This window comes from Bipolaris oryzae (genome assembly GCF_000523455.1).
Source record: "Bipolaris oryzae ATCC 44560 unplaced genomic scaffold scaffold_52, whole genome shotgun sequence".
Taxonomy (NCBI): domain Eukaryota; kingdom Fungi; phylum Ascomycota; class Dothideomycetes; order Pleosporales; family Pleosporaceae; genus Bipolaris; species Bipolaris oryzae.
This window is the reverse complement of record NW_006911328.1, coordinates 123,549-144,084: the sequence shown is the minus strand read 5'-3', so window position 1 is coordinate 144,084 and position 20,536 is coordinate 123,549. Positions and strand designations below refer to the sequence as shown.

General features: G+C 50.4%; 10 protein-coding genes across 10 annotated transcripts; 4 read left to right on the top strand and 6 right to left on the bottom strand.

The window, feature by feature from the left end:
• Positions 1–654: 654 nt before the first annotated feature.
• Positions 655–1,194, top strand: COCMIDRAFT_93494 (uncharacterized protein; the record flags this gene model as incomplete). Its single annotated transcript, XM_007689127.1, has 1 exon — positions 655–1,194. The coding sequence occupies one exon, from the start codon at positions 655–657 to the stop codon at positions 1,192–1,194; it is 540 nt and encodes a 179-aa protein (XP_007687317.1).
• Positions 1,195–2,846: 1,652 nt separating this feature from the next.
• Positions 2,847–4,439, bottom strand: COCMIDRAFT_36180 (uncharacterized protein; the record flags this gene model as incomplete). Its single annotated transcript, XM_007689111.1, has 1 exon — positions 2,847–4,439. The coding sequence occupies one exon, from the start codon at positions 4,437–4,439 to the stop codon at positions 2,847–2,849; it is 1,593 nt and encodes a 530-aa protein (XP_007687301.1).
• A 1,319-nt stretch (positions 4,440–5,758) lies between these two features.
• Positions 5,759–5,959, top strand: COCMIDRAFT_93500 (uncharacterized protein; the record flags this gene model as incomplete). The annotated part of the gene is made up of 1 exon (XM_007689126.1): positions 5,759–5,959. One exon carries the CDS (start codon positions 5,759–5,761, stop codon positions 5,957–5,959), a length of 201 nt encoding a protein of 66 aa, XP_007687316.1.
• A 1,652-nt stretch (positions 5,960–7,611) lies between these two features.
• COCMIDRAFT_36178 (uncharacterized protein) lies at positions 7,612–8,028 on the bottom strand (the record flags this gene model as incomplete). The annotated part of the gene is made up of 1 exon (XM_007689110.1): positions 7,612–8,028. The coding sequence occupies one exon, from the start codon at positions 8,026–8,028 to the stop codon at positions 7,612–7,614; it is 417 nt and encodes a 138-aa protein (XP_007687300.1).
• Positions 8,029–8,249: 221 nt separating this feature from the next.
• On the bottom strand, positions 8,250–8,615 carry COCMIDRAFT_36177 (uncharacterized protein; the record flags this gene model as incomplete). Its single annotated transcript, XM_007689109.1, has 1 exon — positions 8,250–8,615. One exon carries the CDS (start codon positions 8,613–8,615, stop codon positions 8,250–8,252), a length of 366 nt encoding a protein of 121 aa, XP_007687299.1.
• Positions 8,616–8,990: 375 nt separating this feature from the next.
• Positions 8,991–9,714, bottom strand: COCMIDRAFT_4722 (uncharacterized protein; the record flags this gene model as incomplete). The annotated part of the gene is made up of 3 exons (XM_007689084.1): positions 8,991–9,406; positions 9,464–9,643; positions 9,693–9,714. The coding sequence occupies 3 exons, from the start codon at positions 9,712–9,714 to the stop codon at positions 8,991–8,993; spliced, it is 618 nt and encodes a 205-aa protein (XP_007687274.1).
• Positions 9,715–13,160: 3,446 nt separating this feature from the next.
• COCMIDRAFT_93490 (uncharacterized protein) lies at positions 13,161–14,463 on the bottom strand (the record flags this gene model as incomplete). Its single annotated transcript, XM_007689125.1, has 3 exons — positions 13,161–13,219; positions 13,273–14,127; positions 14,178–14,463. 3 exons carry the CDS (start codon positions 14,461–14,463, stop codon positions 13,161–13,163), a joined length of 1,200 nt encoding a protein of 399 aa, XP_007687315.1.
• A 279-nt stretch (positions 14,464–14,742) lies between these two features.
• On the top strand, positions 14,743–16,289 carry COCMIDRAFT_25755 (uncharacterized protein; the record flags this gene model as incomplete). Its single annotated transcript, XM_007689093.1, has 2 exons — positions 14,743–14,832; positions 14,883–16,289. The coding sequence occupies 2 exons, from the start codon at positions 14,743–14,745 to the stop codon at positions 16,287–16,289; spliced, it is 1,497 nt and encodes a 498-aa protein (XP_007687283.1).
• Positions 16,290–16,828: 539 nt separating this feature from the next.
• On the bottom strand, positions 16,829–18,872 carry COCMIDRAFT_4719 (uncharacterized protein; the record flags this gene model as incomplete). Its single annotated transcript, XM_007689083.1, has 2 exons — positions 16,829–18,703; positions 18,786–18,872. 2 exons carry the CDS (start codon positions 18,870–18,872, stop codon positions 16,829–16,831), a joined length of 1,962 nt encoding a protein of 653 aa, XP_007687273.1.
• Positions 18,873–19,439: 567 nt separating this feature from the next.
• COCMIDRAFT_4718 (uncharacterized protein) lies at positions 19,440–20,504 on the top strand (the record flags this gene model as incomplete). Its single annotated transcript, XM_007689082.1, has 1 exon — positions 19,440–20,504. One exon carries the CDS (start codon positions 19,440–19,442, stop codon positions 20,502–20,504), a length of 1,065 nt encoding a protein of 354 aa, XP_007687272.1.
• Positions 20,505–20,536: the final 32 nt, after the last annotated feature.

Sequence of the window (20,536 nt, the reverse complement as noted above, 5' to 3'; positions counted from 1 at the left end):
CAGGTCACGCGCGGGGACTGTCATTGACAGGGTCTGAATGTGTGGCTGAAGATTTTATAAGTATGCCACGACGTTGCCATTCAGCTGACCGTGGCTGGAGTCTGGCTGAGCTTTTAGCTGTAACTGTGGCCGGATTGGTGCGCGCAAGTGGGCCCGTCGCCCCTTGATGCCAAAGTTAGATCTGGGGCTGCCGCGTCATCCGTAGCTGGGGGAAGCCAGGCTCAACCAATATTAGCCGCCATAACTGGCCATACAAGTCGACGGAACACCTACCCTCAGAACGGTAACCATTTCACAGAGTCAAGATAACACTGAGGCGCGGATCAAAAAGCAGTCGAAGTATTCCGGGATAGGTTAGCGCCGAGTCACGTGTGCACGCTTTGGGTCTAGCGTCTCGGGCGCCAACTTGCACGCGGCTCATTCAACGCGACCGCTCATCAACAACCCCTTTGTACATACGCTCGTGCCTCGCACGACATTGTGCACATCAACAAAAAAAAGGGGGGATAACGTAATTTGATCCATTGTCTAGCAATTCAAATATCAAAAGCACTCAACCTGCATGCCGTACTTACCGAACTGATCACAGGATTCCATTTCATATACCAAAGCTCATAAACAAACTTCAAACGAGCGGACACTTCACCAGTCGATATGCCTTCTGAGATCTCAGTATCCGTGGATACACCAATGCCAAAGGCGTACGGTTTCCTCCCAAAGGGAAATCGCTACAAAACGCTGCATTGCCGCAAGCTCACCCATAACGCAGCCCGTCCTCTATACATTGTATTCGAAAAGAAGAAACAGATTGGACTACGTGCACCCTTGGCAATCTTACATACCGTACACAAGCAGGCCAAACAAACACTTCCGACGCGTCGTGCTGCAACTAACAGACGCGATGCCACTGACATTGCCAAAGCAAGTGCTGAAGTCGAAAAACAGTTCCCACAAATGCCCCGAGGTGAACACGAAACTGTGCTTAAACATGGGTTCAAGAAGCACTCTGGCAGAGTGGGCAGGACGAATTCGATACCATTATCGCGAAAGGTTTTACTTGCTGTGATTGCACACGTTCGCCACAAACATACTAAATACGACGCCTTGCTTCATCAAGGGATTGATCGAGAGGATGCCAGGAAATCGACGAGAAAAGATATCGAGCGTCTTCTAAAGAAGTGGGGACACTCATAAGGTTCGCCTTGGAAGGTTTATCGTCGATAATCATCTTACTAATTATGGAGAAAGATCTTGCGTGGTATTTCCACAAAGAGCAGACGGCTAACTTGACAATGCTACATTCACGAATCGGACGTAGGTCAGGAATTTCTTGAACTTTTCTCGACTACTGTCATCTCCTGTACTTTTCTTTTTACCAAACTCGGTAACGCAGCACTACACAATAATGGTTCTACACACGACCCAATGTTTTCAGTTCAATTAGATCATCAGCAAATCAGTCAGTCATCCGCAGACGTCTCACAATCAGGACTTCATACCCAATCCATTCCGCCGCTGCGGCTACCTCTATTACAAATATCCCAGTACTTCAAACCACACTTGAAATCCGGTCCCCACCACAGGTATAGAAACAGAGTATATTCCGCTTCTCCGCCTGCACTGTTTCGAAGAGCCCCATCGCCCCTACAACCCAGCGCCTACACGAAGCGGCCTTCTACGCCGCTCTACTGACACGACACGACACACCCAGCAAACCCAGCAACAACTCCCCGCCAATAGATCCACAATCATCACATTCTCATCCCCCAACATAACTCAGGCAAAACCCCACCCACCAAGTGCAAACCCCGTTTCACCCTTCACCCTTTCAACCTTCCTGGCCTGAGAAACAAGATCATTCCAAAAAAAACACGCGGCGGGTATTCCTTCCTCTCGCACCGTTATTCCACATTCCCTTTTGCCCTCCGACACACTACCCGTTACGACTAGTCCTCCACGCGCCGTGTTTCAGCTGAGTTCCCGCCCAGCGGGCGGAGCGGAAACGCCAAGACCCTCCTCCCCTTTCCCTTTGTCAGATTCATCTAATGGCGTATGTGAACAACATGTCTACTATTTACAACGCAGGAAATGGATATGCGTTGCACCTCTAGAGGGACTGTGCTCAGGTTCCTTGCGCCTGGTTGTGTAGAGTGGCGACAAGGGGGGGTGTTATATTTGGGTGTGGGTGGCAGTGCTTACTTTCGTTATACAGGTAGGTGGCTAGTACAATGCGAGAGGGTAAGGGCGTGGTTGTACATGGGGTGTATGGTGGGGGGTGGGGGGGGTGCTGTGTGCGTGGTTAATGGGGCTATGCGGAGTTGGAAGGGTGGGAATCGGGCAGTGTGGGTACGGGGATTTGCGACGGGCGAGTAGTATGTGCAGGCGGAGTGTAGTGGCGATGGAGTCCGCGTTGCGAGGAATGCCTCGGACACTGACACGTCTGCATGGGGGGTTGTGACACTGCGTGGGGGTGTGTATGCGGCTCTTGAGCACATGTGATAGTGATGTGTACGTATGGATAATAATTCGAGAATGTTTTTGAGATTGGGTTTTGCCAAGTCGTGATGGAACGCTGACATGCATACGTGAAACAAGGCAGTTGAAACACCAAGACGAAGTTGATATTTATCTTCTGGATTGGAAAGGAGACAAATAATTTGCATTGAATTGAGAGGGGTATGTGCGATTTGCTATTTGTAAAAAAAAAATAAAATCAGAATATGTCAGATGAATGAGATCGAATGGCAATCAGAAGCGAACGGGGATTGCAAACCCACTGGGAAGATGCTTGAAACCTCAGACAGTATGTCGCGTAGTTTAACGTAGGCTCGCGGACAGCAAGACAGTTAGCCAGACCAAAACCAACCACTCTTCTTCTTGCCACGGCTATCCCCTGTTTCCAACGAATCTGACTGGCCGCTTCGTAGTGCCTTCCAAGGATCTCGTGAGGGGTCGTTAGTCTCTTGGCCGCGCTCAGTATGTACAGTTTCTGTGCTTTCCTCGCGGCCATCTGCAAAGCGTTTCTTGAGTAAGACTTTGGTGGTTATGGTGCCGTTGGGCGCAACAGTGCGCTCAGTAGTTGTGAGTGTCGATAAGATCGAGGACTTGGCCTCACTCTGCTCATTGCGCCCCACCTCTGGCTGGGCGACTGTGCGTGCGAACGCAGCATCAAGACGCTCGTAGGCGTCCATTTCCGTTGCTGGGTCTTGCATTTCCTTGGAATATTCTTCGTAGCTTGCGACTTCTCTGTCAGAGTGATTTGTGGGGTCTTGTTGGGATGCGGTATGCAGGGGAAACTGAGTGTGCTTGGTTGTAGGCTGGTCATTGTACTGGTCTTCATGATCGTGGCTGTACTCATAATTCGGTTCAGCTTGCGCAGAAAGCCGTGGACAGACGGGCTTTCCATTTCGCTCCATCGTCTCTTCTAATTGTCGGTGAGTGATGGGGATCTTGGGCCGAGACGACCAAGTGTCGGTATACATGCTGCTTGGATGTGTAGTCTCGTTGTCTTGTTCCATAATCTGTGCTGACTGTCGCTGCGACATAGAGATTTCTTCAGTGCGCAGAAGATCTTCATAGGCAGCGCGCCACGGTACACCTGCTCTGTTCAAGGCAGGATTCTGTTCTAGCGCAGAAGGCGAGTAGGCGTCAATGTCAGACGGTGATGAATTTAGCGTTGGAGGCCATTGCCATGACTTTGGCCATGACCATAGGCGGGGTTGTTTGCCGTCAGACTGAGTCTGGGTGTAATTGTCAAATCTTACTAGATGGACAGCCGAGTCTTCCCAAGCCTTGTCTTCGAAGTCTTGGGCCAGTCGCGATGCTTCAGCCTGCATCGGCAGCAGCCTGTCCAGAGCTACAGAGTTGTTGGCGTCTTGGTCATTTGATGTGTGCCGGTTATTTTGACACTCATGATCGAATGGCCTAGGAAAACCCCAGTCCCACGACCATCCCCACTCCTGGCCCTTCTTGTTGGCGACTCTCTCGACGAGCTCGGTCTCATTGCGACGAGGGGGCTGTGTTTGGTTCTCTCGATCAGAGACACGCAAGATGTCCCGGCGTATGTCGTCAGCTCTGCGGTCCAATCTCATGAGCTCCTCGCTGTTACGAAGGACAGCTTGCACATCGCCTACTCTGAACAGCTCCCTCCCCTCGTTCCGCAGTTCCGCAATTTCCGCTTCGATGTTGTGAAGCCTATCACATTGACGCTGATCGGCCTTGCCAAAGAGGCACAACTCACGTGCCTGGTGTGCGTTGTTGTAGCTGGCAAGGGTGGCGGGGAGGGTGAAGACAGTGTTCAGGAGGGAGGAGACCTGCGAGTCTGCGAACCGGCGGAAGGCGATGAACGGATTATCCTCAGGGCGCAGGTGGTGGCGCCCCTCATTTTGGTTGTTGCGGTCGTTATTACTGTTGTTGTTACTGCTCGTATCGTCTCTCATGGTGGGGGGAATCAAGGCAATGATCACTGGTGATGGCGGGGAAACACGGGGTGCCGCTCATGGCTGCTGGACTGGACTGGACTGGACTGGACTGGGCTAGGCAGGCATGGAGATAACAGCCTCGGAATTAAGGCACGCGTCTAGCTTCCCTCCCCTCCAACCCTCTTCCGCTCTCTCCCGCCCTCTACCCTCTTCTCCACCCTCTCGCCTTGAAACGCGCCGTGTTCGACATGGAGCCTTGCATCTTCCGTCCCCGGTGCACGCCACTGACATAGTCCTTTGCGGCCGTTTCTTGTTCCGTTTACTCTGTGGCTGCTTTTTCCTTGGCGCATATCCGGTTTGTTATGGTCGTCCACAAGCCGCCGGCGCATTATCCTAGACGGCAGTTAGGAGTCTAGCTAAGGTGCATCGTCTTCGTCTCATATCCTCTGGACGTAGACAGTCGGCCTTGTTTGCGACATCAAAGCCCTGGACAAGACACTCGAATACGTCAGGTTGACCGGCCGCAGTACCCAGGGTCGTGCGCTTTAGGCCGTCTAGTGCTGGGCGTGCGACATCGTTTTCTCCACGCTCGTGACGCCCACCTGTCTATGTATCCTAAAGTGTATGCATATTGGCTACCATATACAGCCCTATCCTGACCCTCCCACCCCTTGTGATCTGCACAAAAAGTCTCGGCAATCTCAACTTAGCCTCAACTCCACCAACACGAGCAAGAGGACGAATCGATACCATTACAATCTCGGTTAAACTAACACGTAAGGTATTATCCGCAGCAGAGTTCCTGGGCAAAAGCTCAGGCTGGTGATCGACCACGATCTACGCTCTTGTCCGCTTACCGCCTACCAGCTTAGACTCAAGGCCAAGGAGCCAAGTCCCTGCCGCCCAAACGCAACTGACGGGGGAACTCATCAATCCGCCCACTTTGGGTTGCATTGTGTGCATTGCTCCATGATTTGCATGGGCAGCATATTGATCTTCATATCTGGACACTGCGTAGTGGCACTGGCTGTGCCGTTTCGGGTTGGCCTGGGAATACCATCTCGGCCTTGTAGGGTCTTGGATCGCATTCCGGTGCATGGCTGTGTGACGGCCATTCAGACCCTGTAGCCTCTAACCAGTAGCCCAGCGGTCACGTTTCGGGGCCCGTTGATACGTCACATCCAGGACTGATGTACAGATATAAAGGTTAACCAGGCCGCCCTGATTTGCACCATCACAACACCAGCACAACAAACTCTCTTCTCAGCTCTGAAATACAGATACCCAACTCTAAACACAACTACACAACTACCAATCCTACCCCTCAAACCATCAACATGCGTTTCTCAATCGTAGTCGCCACCTTCTTTGCCAGTGTCGCTCTCGCCATGCCAGACCCTCTCCCACAAGGCTACAACGGTCCCTGCGCACGGGATAACTGTGGTGTCAATGGATTGAACTGCGGAAACCGCCTTTGTGTGGGATGGCCCAACACCGACCCTGCTCTGAGGAAGGGTTGCACATGCACCACGGCCTAAGCGCTACATGATCTGCATTTGTATGTTCATAACCCTTGTTGTCTTCCACCGAGCCATTCAATACTCACACCTCCTAATAGTCAAGTTTTGTTAGCGGTTTTTTAAACGACGATCTCTAGTATATACCCATTTAAAGGGGGCGAGCATAGTGGGGGTGATGTAAATAGGGCTGTCATGAATTAGCAATATGTGAAATGAAGAGAAAAAAAAGAATGAAGCGAACAATTGCTCTAACCCTGGTTCATGGTGACACAAGTTTCAAACATTTTGTGTGATATGCTTACTTCCTTTTTCTGTCAAACAATTTGATATCATCCGACTACTATTAGTGGAGAAAACCAAAATAGAAGACACCCTCATCAATCATGCCTCGGCCTTTTTTGTTCATTTACTGCGAAATGGGCGCAGCGGCGGCGGGATACCATTTTTTACACACACACACACTCTCTCTCTTTCTCTTGGCTCCCACACTAGAAAATGCATGTGGCTGCATTGTTGCCGGATAGCATTTCGGTAACCCACCCCCCAAAACGATACGACACTAGCTTTACCGCGTTTAGCAACTTCCATCCACTCGGATGATTTGGAAGCCACGGTACTAGTAGCACCCGGCAATTTAATCTAGTACTTTTCGCCACTCCAAGTACGAAGATCTTTTTTACTTGCCGTGCTACAAAGGCGCTAACAGCCCGTCTTGTGTTGCTTCTACTACTTATCTTCACCGGCCGGTGATCTCGTCCCAAGGCTTACTGTAGTACACTTGTCCTCACTTAGCGCGTTTAGACCCGCGAGTTTATTTACACCTATGTAAGATGTTTACGGGTAGCCGTGAGAACAGGAAAAAAAAATGAGGCTTAACTTGGCATGTAGTCCAACGCAGGTTTTCAGGCTTGGAATGAATGCATACTTACTTGCTTGGGTATGTGGTCCGGGCTGACTCGGGCCGGCGCGGACCCGGGGGAGTCACGTTGGTGCCAATCCCTTATGGTAAGTATATGGATAGTACCTCATGCTTGTCTAGCCTTGCTTAGGCTTGCTTGGGGGGACTACTATCCTTTTTTTAATCTAAAATCCTGGCCACTGCCACTTGGTGCAGCTGACGAGCTTCCTTGACATATATTTGGTTAGCTTGTTTCCACGGTGTGGATACGCTGTGGTCGCTATGTAGGTGATACAGTCATCCTACTTCGCCTCGGATTACGTTACTACGTATTATCGTGAGCGTAGAAGTGTTTATGCAAGTTATGACATAACATCTCGGCGCGATAATATACTACTATGCTCTTAGAGTTCATGCTGTTTGCATCACTAGGAATGCCGCCGAAACGCGCGACTAAAGTTGGATCTTGGCTCTTGTCAGCAACATGGACAGCGGAATGCAAGATCTCCAAGTTGCTTTGATAAAGTGCTTTTGAAACCGCCAGATTGAAGAGATGAGCTGAAGACTAGACCGCTCAGTTCCTCCGTTGGTAAGCAAGTTGCGCTATCAACATGAATAAACTACCTTGCACCTTTTGAATCGACAAGCACCCTAGGACGCTCAACCTTGACAATATCACCAACCTTATTACCATCCCGAAAACCTTAACCCATACTACACCCCGGTCCATAGCAATACCTCGCCATCCCAGCAACTGCGACTAAGACACATGCTACCCGTCACGCAAAAAGGAAGGTTTATGGCTATAAACCTTCTCCCATTGTGCGACCTTCTCCTCCAACAACCGTCGTACACTCTCCAACTCACTCATAAATTCTTCAAACCACTCGCTGGGCCTCCTCCCAGCCTTACAGAACTTGCTTAGTACCCTGTCAACACATGCGCGGTCAGAAGCCAAGACCCAACCGTACTCTCGGTCTAAGTTGTCATGTCTGATCAGCAGTTCTTTTGCTGTTGCTAGCGGGTGTCTGTCCAAGTAGAGAGTAATATCGACATTATCGAGTGGGATGATATTCAGGAGGTCAAGGCTGCAGGCATGGAGGTCGAGTGCTACGGTTAGTAAGTCTTTGAAGTCGGAAGCTGGGACAGTTTGGAGAAGAGAGGGGTGTGGCGGTTTGTGGTAGCGCATACTCTAGGTTGTTGAACAATATCAGTGAGCTTTGTAAGTTGTTAAAGCCTCTACGACTGGGAAATTCACAGAGAAGTACGATGTAGAGTCTAAAGACTCATTATCCTTAGTTGTTACATTGTCGAAATATTATTTGAGACCTGCTTGCCTAGCAAATATGACGTGGCATTTGTACGGCAATCAGAGACAGATTTTGATTGCTGTATCTGACTTCACCGCCTTCAATCGTACGGCGTAGAAAGATCCGGTTCCGTTAACAAAACCTGCAAACAAATCAAAATACTGCGAACAGTCTGCGCCGGCGACCACTCTTCCCCCAGTTCCGGCATAAGCACAATCCCCTCGTCAGAAACATTGGGATGCGAAATTGGAGACGTAAAATTAAGTTTAAAAGGTTTTACGGGGTAATTCTCTGGAAAAGTGATTGCGAACGCGAACTTTTCTCGTTCGAATGGAGTGTCTGGTGGACCCATAATGTATCCCACCCAATGGTATAGGTTGCCCGTCTCAGCTGGACCTGCCGAGAATGTGTCTATGGGGTCGCGCTGGAGGATGGTAAGTTCTTGGGCGATGCGTTTGAGAGTCATGGCTAGTTGGACGGCGCTTTTACGTAGCGAAAGTGGAGGTTGGATAAGTATCGGGTGAGGTGAAGAGGTACTCACACGTCATCTTTTATCATGAAAGTCAGCCTAGCTTGTGACTCACTGTTTCAATATAGTAGGCTGGCCAATCATTTGCCGAGGTAGTAAGGCATTCACGATACATTCCATTCTTCTTCTTCTTCGCTTTTGTTCGAGGGCTTTGACGAACGAAGCTATTGCATGCACATGAGGACTTGTAGCATATATTCCTCTAGCATAATCCAAAAATCCATTATCTATACATACCGGAGCACACGTGTTCTATGTAGTTTAAACATCCAATCCATTTTTTTCCGGATGAAATCCAAAAGCTTCGCCCACCTATTCAAACTCGCACGTCCACTCAACCGGGGGCGGCAAAATCGCAGTATTCGGAATGTTACTACTCTCTCTAAACTCAACAATCTTCCTCTCCCCCTCCACTTCTTTGACCACGGCAAACGCCGCATTGGTAAAGTAGACATCGCGCTGTATGCGCGTCTGGAATCCACCGGCCCACCCAATCATATACACGAAGCCGCCCTTGTCGCCATTGGCGTTGGGAATGCCGAGTGTGTTGATGAAGCCGTGCTTGAAGGGCGCGAAAGCGACTCCTAGGGTTGCATTGAATGTGTTGTAAAGCCTTCGTGAGCCTTCAAAGTCGTAGTGCGTGTCGTTGAATGTAAACCTGATGTCTTTTGAAAAAGAGGTTGCGTGACCCTCGGGCCAGTTTTTGTTTGCTGGGAACGGGTAAAAACCTAGGATGGGGTCTTAGAAATAGTGGTTCTGTGTTTTCAATCAGAGAGTTTCTGTACCGTTTACAGCGCATTCTAGCCAGCTGCCCAATTGCACGCTGGCATTCGCTTTTGGGGAGTCTACCAAGGTACAGGGGTCGATGCCCGTTTCATCGAGTATTCGTGGGGAATTTTTGTCCAACACTTCTTGGGGAGATAATCCAAAGGCTGTACTAGATGCAAGTAGACTTGCTACTGCGGCTTGTGGGATGTTAATGATGGTCGACAGTGGAGTTGACATCATCCTTACCACCAATTGAGAGATAACGCATGGTTCGGGCAAGAATTAATGTAGCAACAGGGGAGAAGATGGATGAACGGTACCTGATAAATTCAGGCTCCATGGGATACTTATAAGCAAATGGGCGCCTTATTGCCTACAGTCCTTATTGCCTGCAATCAAGGCAGACGAGGCTGAGGGGGCTGACAAGCTGAACATCGGTTGGGGCCAGCATTAGTACTAGAAAGGCATGTAACCGTGGTGGGGACAGGTACAAGGTGTACAAGTCCCGGATTAAATGGCCAATCAGCATGCGATATCAGCCACGGAGGAATCAACGCATGTACGGTGATGTTATCCATTGGGTGCATGGTTCTCCGTTATGAACGTTCAGCGGCAGTCATCTGTGGGGCCGTTGGGGCGCAGCCGCATCGCAGCCGCGCCAATTCTTTCAACGTGCCTGGCTTTCACTCGAAGTTACGCATGCAAATAGAGTCCTCTTCCCTATGACCTTTTCCTTCCTCGCGATATTTTACTCCCAAATATACATTGTCTCTGCTTGATACAGGAAAGTTGCTATTGTCGATGGATTTCGCAGTGTACAAGTTCTCGAATGCGCAAGGCTGAGGCGCAGTGTCAATGTGCGTAGGCGGCCAAAAGACATCTCGACTGCCTGCTGCTCATGGCATCTCGTTTATTTTGGTCACTCGAGAGGTGCAGATAGCTTGTAAAGTTTGGATGGTTTTTCCGTGACCGAGCTTCTGATCATTGGACGATAGCTCAAATCGGATGATGCTTGGAGGGTGCAGTTGGCATTTGGCGAAGATGCGCAGCCTTGGAGACACAACAGCAAAATCTGGACTTGCAAAGCAGAATGAAGATTCACACGTGTTATGCGCAATTAGTTTTAATAACCAAAGACGATATCACTGGAAGGCAGAGATGTTGTATTGTCCAAGACGAGGCAACGTCTCCACCATCGATACAGTACATAGGTATCTCTTCTCCCCTTGCACACCCACACGTACAGATGCACCGATAGAAAAGACATTAAATCCAGGTAGAGAAAAAACTTAAAGGAAGGAGCGTAAGAAGGTGAAGAAGAGAAAAGTAATAATTGCAACCACACACTTCCATATCCGCACCACTCCCAAAGACAAAAGATGAACCAACTTGAGAATGCCGAGAAACTCCAACATGATACCCCCCTTTTCTGATACGTTGCCAAATTGGAAAAGGAATCTGGGATATCATGTCCGCATCCTTAAAGCCACCACGAAAGCCCTCACTGATTACCCCTGCCTGTCCCTTCTTGTATTTGTTGACGAAGATGCGTTCACATCTTAAAATACGCGAGCCACGGGAACGGGAGCCGCGGGAAGAGGAATTGGCGCGGGGTTGACAGCGGGCACAATGAGGCTCTCGATGGGAATGGCAACACTCTGGATGGGTAGGGCAATGCTCTCGACTGGAACAGTGATGATGGGACGAGGAGGCTGAGGAGGAGGGGTTTCTTTTGTCTTCTTATCCCCAGCAAGAGCGGTGCTGGCGAGGGCGGCGAGAACCAGGGTGATGGCGGTGGGCTGCATTTTTGTCTTGGGATGTATGTGGTGGGTTTTCTGATGGGCGAGAATGTTAGAGTACTGTGAAGGTGATTGTATGGTGATTGTTGCTAGTTAAAGAACATTTGATGATGTTCTAAGGGGATTTTTTGGGTGATTGAAGACAAGGTGTTGAGAGCCTTGTTACAGAAATGCTCCAGAGAAGTAGGGCAAAGAATGCTCTGGGGTATTGAGAGATAGAAACGTACTTGTGGGGTTACTTTTGAACCGCTGGACTGTAGAGAAAGTGATTGAAAGTGATTGCTGATGAGAATGCAACCTGGAAGGTAGAAGAAGTAGTATTTATCCTTCCTCTTTAGCACTATGGTGTCGGCTTAAACTCGAAAGTGCGGTGCTGTGACACGCATATTTGGTTCGGAGACGGTGGAGAACCCGGTTGCGGTCATGCGAACGAGGTTGGGTAGATGTATGAATACGACCCTGCATTCAGAACACAAATAGTTCATAATCTGGCACGCGATGGCAAGGTAGAAGCCGTGCGCTGTGAACGGGTGAGTTGTTATGAAGTTTGGTAGATTATGAGCCATCTTGAAGTCATGATGAGTGAAGATTACCGTTTCTCGTCAGAATTTTTTACATTTCGGTATTGCATTGGCTCTCCAAGCGTACACGGAAAGAGGTCCTTCGGTCTTGTATCGCTTCCGGTAATCCCAACGCACATAACAATCACATTACTTTTAATCACTTGTTAACCATGCCATGGGTTCCGGCCTCGATTCGCTCCTGGTTTTCTGTCTAGATCAAGAATAACCTCCTGTTTGTTGACCATGACTAAATATTGGAAGACCCATATTTCTTGCAGTTCAGTCCTAGGCTGCATTAAATCCAGGGTTCAAGCCAAATACACTCCATTTGCTCCAATGGTGTCAACCTAGTTTAGAACTTACTTCCGTATATGTCTCCTTGTACATAATCGTTAAGTCGAACCAATGGATATGCACGCACGGGTACGAACTTGACGAAAAGTCCGCTGTACGAATTCTCAAGACGCTAGTGCCAACATAGTGACGACTTGAAAGTCACGGTTTCGTTGCAGGAAGGATCTAAGAGTTTCATCGAAGCTATGTTATAGTATTGGGCTTCAGTTCCCTTTGAACAAATTCAATACACCGGCACCAGAGTTTTGTAATGCTGGAGGTGATAGTGGCAGAGGCCACGCGAACCGTCAAAGCCATGCGGAGGCTAGCACCAGCGTGGGAGTCATAGATTGAAAACTGGCGAATAGCGCCTCTGGGATCACTCACAGTGGCGCGGTTGCAAGAGGGTTCCAGCATTAGATTGCTCTCTATCGACAACTCATTCTCCCCCTCCCGGAGGACGCTATGACCCCGCTCATTACCGGTAACCCACTCCGGACATCGGGTACAAGGATCATGAAATGGCTGGCCAGGCGAAGTGGTCAACGTCCTGCCTACATGTCTACAGACTAGGAATGTAACACTGGATATTGGAGTCCACAAAGCAGTATACTGAAGCAAGAGTAATCGGTGGCTATCCTCAGCGCATCGTTCCAAGAAACAATGCTGATCATTCGATGCATCAATGAAGACGGTGTAGATGTAGACAGAGAATTCGCAAAAGTTTACCAAGTAATGTCGGGACAAACCCACTCCCCAGTCATTTCGTAGTATTGTAGCACGTCATCGGGTATATAGTCAATTTAATTCTAGGCACAACAGTGGTATTAGCGGCGAAAGATAAAATCCAGTAGCGGAGATGAGCTTACTCTTTGGCTGTAGAGCCCCTTTCCTCCACACTGTCTTTTGAAGCGAGTGGCTTGACCCCTCTTCGCTACACGGCATTACCACACCTATTTTGGGTGCAAGGCATATTTGGTACTTGATTGCATGTGTTTATGCAAAAACTAAGAAATCATCTACGAGAGAAGGTCGGCAACGTTCATAGGCATCTCATCAATCTGAGTCGAGTAGTACACTGTCATAATTAGCTGGTAGTCCCTGGAACGAATTTGCTTTTGAAAAACTCACACTCAATGTCACGGAGGATGCGGACGTCATCCTGAGTAACGAAGTTGATGGCCACACCCTTACGTCCGAATCGACCGCTTCGACCAATCCTGTGAATGTAGTTTTCACGATTTGATGGAAGGTCGTAGTTGATCACGAGCGACACCTGTTGTACGTCGATACCACGAGCCCAGACATCGGTGGAAATGAGCACGCGGGAGTTGGCCTGACGGAAGTCTTGCATAATACTGTCTCGTTCCCTTTGTGGCATATCTCCGTGCATGGAGGAAACAGTAAAATTGGCTTCACGCATCTTGTCGGTGAGCCAGTCGACTTTGCGGCGTGTGTTGCAGAAGATGACCGCTTGTGTGATGGTGAGTGTATCGTAGAGATCGCAGAGAGTATCGAACTTCCACTCTTCCTTTTCGATGGCGATAAAGTATTGCTTAAGGCCTTCTAGTGTCAATTCGTCACGCTTGACTAGAATGCGTACGGGGTCGGTCATGAACTTGGTCGTCATCTCAAGCACATCGTATGGAAGGGTGGCGGAAACAACCACAACCTGAGTCGCAGGTGGGAGGTAGCGGTAGACGTCGTAGATTTGCTCACGGAAACCGCGGTTGAGAAGCTCGTCGGCTTCATCGAGAACAAGCATCTTGATGTTGCGCGTGCGGAGGTTGCGGCGGCGAATCATATCAGCGACGCGTCCAGGTGTTCCAGAGACTACGTGCTGACCGTAGTCGAGCTTGCGAATATCCTCGCCAACGTTAGTGCCTCCGATACAGGCATGGCATTGCACGTTCATGTAGTCGCCGAGACCCATGATGACCTGCTGGATCTGGGTTGCCAACTCGCGCGTGGGTGACAGTACGAGTGCTGTGGTTTGTCAGTATGCGCTTCTTCAGCGAAGGCGTATGCGATCCTACCTTGCGTCTCTCGGACAGCCGTGTCGATAACCTGAAGGATGGAAATGGAAAAGGTCGCTGTCTTTCCCGTTCCAGACTGGGCTTGGGCGATGGTGTCGCGTCCCTTGCAGACCTGCACAATAGCACGCGACTGCACAGCTGAAGGCGACTCGTATCCGTAGGCGTAGATACCGCGCAGCAGGTTCTCTTTCAGGTGCATAGCCTCGAAGGTCGGCGCAACTGTGACCTCCTTGGAGGTGGAGAACTCCATCTTGTCATCGGCATTTCGGTCGATTCCGTCTGCCATGTTGGCTTGAATATGGTGGGATTTATGTGGTGGGGTTGAAGTTATTGGAGACTTTTGTTCGCAATCGCAACAAAGTTTGGGAGCAGCTACGTCTAGGCGTTGCGGAGGCCCGGAGCCTCGGCGATCCCATTCCGGGTACTAGCGCGTTTTTCACTTTATGTAGCCGCGACAGGCTCCACTCTGTAGCTTGACAACATTCACGCCCGCAAAGGTGTGCACATACACTGCCGAATCGCTGCTATATCCCGAGACTCATAGTTAATCTAGGCGACCGTGACCATGCTTTTGGAAGAACAGCGCCAGCTTCACGAGGACCTGGAGCGCCTCGAGGATGCCACCGCAGAGCGCCTTCTAGAAGACCCTCCACATGTACGTCTTCCAATGCGTCTATCGTGAACCACATGCTAACGTCTAACCAGATTCGCGACCGTCTCGCACGTGACCACGACATTGCGCGATTCCTCGAGCAGATTGAAAGCCAGTCGAGTCGCCTCCTCAAGATCTACGAAGATGTGGACGGAAAGAAGGAGGACGAAGTGCGCAGCCTTACCCACGGCGACCCGATGGAATCCTTCTTGAAAGAAGTGGAATCCATCAAAGACTTTCACAGACGCTACCCGAACGAGCCCGTCGAGAACCTCGAGAAGGCCTACAAGAAGCGGTCGCCCGAAGACCACGCGCAGTCCATTGGAGCCATCGACTCCATGTTCACTGGCGAGGAGGGTTTCGGTCGCTTCTTTGACCTGACCACGCTGCATGAGCAGTACTTGAACCTTCCTGTTCATCAGCACGCGCGCCGCCTGACGTATCTGCAGTACCTCGATCTGTTCGATGTCTTCACGCCTCCGCAATGCAACATTCGCCGCGATCAGAAGAAGTCCGAGTCTTACTTTCATTACTTGAAGGCACTGCAGGACTATCTCGAGAGCTTCATGAGACGGACAAAGCCTCTAGAGAACCTGGATCGGCTATTCGCTAACTTTGACAAGGAGTTTGAGGAGTTGTGGGAGAATGACCAAGTCCCAGGCTGGGAAAAAGGCACTCCTGCGGCATCGGCTGACAGTGAAGCCAAGGGCGAGGGAATCTGGTGTTCCGCATGCAAGAAGGGATTTTCAAAAGAGACAGTCTACGAAGCACATTTGACTGGAAAGAAGCACAAGAAGGCCTTACAAGAGAGCCAAAACGGCGCACAAGATAGTGGAAAGCCCACAAATGGTGCTTCGACAGATATGCAACGCTTCAAGGAACGCGCCATCGCCGAGCGAGAGTTCAGGATACGAAAGCTCGCCGCGGCTATGCAGACGGAGCGCGGTGACACCAAGATGAACGTGGAGCGAAAGCAAGGTATGACGGAACGCGAGCGACAACAAGAGCTTGAGCAACTGTACTCTGAGACACCCGAAAACGGCGCAAACGAGGAAGCCAACGACTCAGACGGCGAAGACAAAATTTACAACCCGCTCAAACTACCCCTCGCCTGGGACGGCAAGCCCATTCCCTTTTGGCTCTACAAGCTGCACGGCCTGGGCGTCGAGTTTCCCTGCGAAATCTGCGGAAACTTCGTCTACATGGGCCGCCGCGCCTTTGACAAGCACTTCAACGAGCCCCGCCATATCCATGGCCTCAAGTGTCTCGGCATCACCAACACGACCCTCTTCCGCGAAATTACGAGTATCAAGGAAGCTGAGGACCTGTGGAAGAAGATCCAGAAAGACAAGAAGAAGGAGAAGATGATGGCGGATAATGTGGTGGAGATGGAGGATTCGGAGGGTAACGTTATGCCCGAGAAGGTGTATCGCGATCTCGCTGCTGCGGGCATGCTTTGAGTGCAGTTTGGAGATGTTCCACGATCCAATCTTACTCTTGCGCGACGAAACTCGACGCCTCTCAAGGATTCTTTTCTAGGTAAGGCTTTCAAGCGTTTCTTGCGCGTTCCAAACGGTGTCCCCACTACACCGCCACATTTCTGTTTTCTTGTCCTCACTCTTCACCCTCTTTTCCCTCAATCTCTCTCCACCACAGAGATTCAGACCTAGGTCGATGGGGTTACAGAAAAAGGGGGGAAACTTGTAGCATGGTTGGCGTTTTAGGAGTTTCTATCGTAAGAAGAAAGTCAAGATGAAAAAGAGTTCATCTTGACATAACTCTCATGTACGTGAGGCATGTAAAAGATTAAAGATATCCCTGAGCAGCAGAAGAAGACGATGAAAGAAAAAATATATCAGCTTGACTAGTTGAGCTTCATAGCAGAAAAAAAACACAGGAGTCCATACGAGACAACTTGATACTTGTTGATTTCCCCTTTGCCCCCTCATCTCTTTGACATCATTCATAAACATACTCAGTAACAACAGCAACTTGACATTTACTCCAGCAAAAACTCCCAAAGCCCGTCGCCATTAACAAAATCACCCCAAATAACATTGACAAGCCAGTAGTCGTGTCTCAACTCACCCAGCAGCGTACTCGACGCACTTCTTGGGGGATAAATCCTCTGCCACTCCCGCCAGATACTAAACGCCTCATCGAGCCAGCTCCTAAAACTCACAGCCTCGATGATTGTCGGGGTAACGATTTCCTTGCCCGCAAACGTGCCCCAGGTGACGGGGTTTACGCCGTCTTCCTGGCTGGCCTCAAAGTCGCCCGCGGCGTTGCCGGCGAAATACGTAATCTGGTCGTGGGCGTCGAGTTTGGGTTGCAAGGCGGCAAATTCCGAGGCAGGGATGAAGAACTCGACAAAGGGTTTTTGGAATACGTAGCCGTTCTTGGGGCCCCAGCCGAAGACGGGATCGGTAGATTTGATGCCGTTAACAGCGGGTTGCGAGGCAACGGTCCACCAGCCCTTGGCGTTCAGAGCGAGCAGTTGCTTGCTGATGGTCAGGGTTTCTGGTGATAGACCCTGTTCGCTCCATGGTATAGCCTCGAGGTCTCCTTCAATGTGGCGGCGGAACAGTGTCGAGATATCGTTCTTCTCAACGGGGTGTCCCCAGAGCTTAAGCGCTTGCGGAGTAGAGACATGCAGTGTTGGGCCGTAACCATCAATCTCACCAAATGCAGGCGAGCGTGCGTCACCCCATCGACCGTTGGGGAAATCGTCCCATGTTGCTTCGCGACCCAGAGAACCCTCTCCTTCCGAAATCGCTAGGGTATTCGCGCGAGTGTTGATTGGCCCTCGCGGGATTCCAGCCTCCTCTTCAGTTGCTTCATACGAAGGATTACTCGAACGAGCAGCTGAAACATGGGATACTATCACTCTGTTACGGGGACCGGAGTTGACAGCTGATGATCGACGTCGGTGGGGCATGATGCCGTTAGGTGGCGGCTCCAAGTTGATGGCGGGCGTTGTCTCGACAATAACCTCATCGTCGTCAGTCAATGTGCTGGGAATGAGTTTTGTATCTTCCAGTATATGCGACACAGCCTTCTCCAGATTGAGCGTGTAGAAATGGAAACCCCTCCTGCATGTGTCCGGCCGCGCCTTGATATGCTCTACTATCTCGTCCATGATCTGGACGCCGACTTGCTTGACCAGCTCATCATCGCTCTTCACCGCGTCCAACCGTGCAAGTATGTCTGTGGGTAGCTTCGCATGCGAAAGTTTGGTTGTTCGAAGCAAGATTTTATACGATTGGATTGGCATCAATCCTGGAATTATGGGTATCGTCTTAAACACTCCACTCTCGTGCTCCCTTAGCATCTTCTCATACTTGTCGTAGGCTTCAACATCATAGAACAGCTGGGTCATGATGAAGTCGGCGCCTGCCTTGGTCTTCTCAACGAGGTACGGTAGATCCGCCACTGGATCTTGGTGCTCAGGGTGGCTCTGGTCTGAATGGCCTTCGGGATACGCGGCAACTCCAATGCAAAAGTAGTCGCCATATTGCTTCCGAATGTACGTGACAAGATCGACGGCCCACGTGAAGTCCTTGTTCGAGTCCTGCTCAGGTGGTGTATCTTCATCTCTGTACTCTTCACTACGCGGTGCGTCACCCCTCAGTGCCAGGATATTCCTTATACCTAACACCTGTGCCTGTTCCAGTGCCTGATCGATAAGTTGACGGTTCATGTTTGTGCACGTCAAATGGAGACATGTTGTGAGACCCAATTGGCGCTGGCAGATCTCGGCCAGTTCGAGCGACTTCGTGGCTGTGGACCCGCCAGCGCCCCAAGTGACAGTAACGAAGAGAGGACGAAGGGCCTGTGACATGCGCTCTAGACGAGTCTGAAGGTTGGCAAAACCCTATATGGCACCATTAGTGCCTGTTTTTGCTATTCCGGTATCCGTCTGTTGGCCGTGATCGCGTGCGGCGGGGTCGACTCACCATTGCCGTCTTCGGCGGGAAGAATTCGAGGGAGAAGTAGTTGGCGCCATCAGGCAGCGCGTTGATCTTATCCGTAATCTTCTCCATGGCGAAGAGGGATCCAAGGGTGGGATCCAAAGTGGCGTGGCGGAAGATGGGGTGTCATGGCTGCAAGTGAGGAAAAGAACAAAAAGTGATGGAAAGCGCATCTGGAAGCCGCAGGTGGGGCATCGGATCGACGGCCAGGATCCTTGGTCGCCATCGGCATATTCATGCCCTCTTGAGTCGCGTTGCCCTGCGCGGTGGATTGTCCGCAGATTCGCATAGCATAGCCTAGTCCGGAGCCATTGCAGTATCACTTGTAGTCTGCAGTTGACGAGCCGAGTACGAGCCGTTTCCGTAAGGAGCAGTGCATGTACGCCCTGCACGACAACCGGAGCGGGGTCCCGAATCCCAGGAAGCATGCCACTTGACGGTGAGGTGTCCAAGTAATGAATGTTGCATATTGCTTATGGCATTATTGGCAAGCGTAGGTGATCATGGCTCGAGTCATACATAATGATCCATACAAGACCGCGGTGTTGAAGCATCAGCACCATGTTCTCCAAACGCCTTGTCCAAACATTCTTGATTGCCTGTACCGTCACGACTGCAGCCCCGCAACATACCACCAACATGTCCCACCCACTCCCCAGACGCATCGATGTACACTCTCATTTTCTCCCGCCATTCTATCGCACTGCACTAGCTGATAATGGGCACTCGAAGCCCGATGGCATGCCCGCCATCCCAGAATGGTCTCTTGAACGCCATCTTGAGATGATGGCCACGGCCAACGTATCGAAGTCCATCCTTTCCGTATCCTCGCCTGGGACGCACATTGTACCGGGCAAAGATGAATTGGGTCGGGATCTAACGCGCCAATGTAACCACTATGCTGCGCAGCTTAAGAAGCAGCATCCCGAAAAATTTGGCGTGTGGGCTGCGCTACCATTACCAGACGTCGAAGCTGCGTTGGTAGAGATTGAAACGTGCATTGGTGAAGGGGCGGAGGGTTTTGGGCTAATGACCAACTACCATGGGAATTATGTCGGTGAAAAGGCACTGGATCGCGTCTTCGACAAACTCAACCAAATCGGCGCAACCGTTTTTATTCACCCTACAAAACCATGCATAAAGCATGGCAACACAACATCGACTGCGCAAACCACTGATGCGCTGCCCTTTGGCGACCAATACCCTGTCCCCATTTTTGAATTCTTCTTCGATACCGCGCGCGCTGTCATCAACCTCTTCAACACAGGGACCGTGGATCGCTGCCCAAATATCAAGTTTGTCATTCCACATTCTGGAGGTGCCCTGCCACCGCTGATGACACGCTTCATTCAGTTTTCCAGTGTGGTGCCCGGTGGGAGGGTGTTGAATGCTTCAACAGTACGACGACAACTAGAAACCCAGTTTTATTTTGATCTAGCTGGCTTCGCCTTTGACGGAGAAAGTGGCGGGAACGGACAGCTGAAAGCGTTTGTTGAGGGATTCAACATTTCGCATGAGCAATTGCTGTACGGGAGCGACTTTCCCTTTACGCAAACGCAGTTCGTCAAGTCATTTGCAGATCGGATGAAGGATGGTCTGGAGAATCTCTTCAATGAAGAACAAAGAAATGCGATATATGAGGGCAACGCGGTGAAGCTACTAGAAGAGGGTAACCATGCAAGAATGAGGTTTGAGCGACTCTGAGAGCCGAAGACCATAAATTGTTTTCGTGGCGA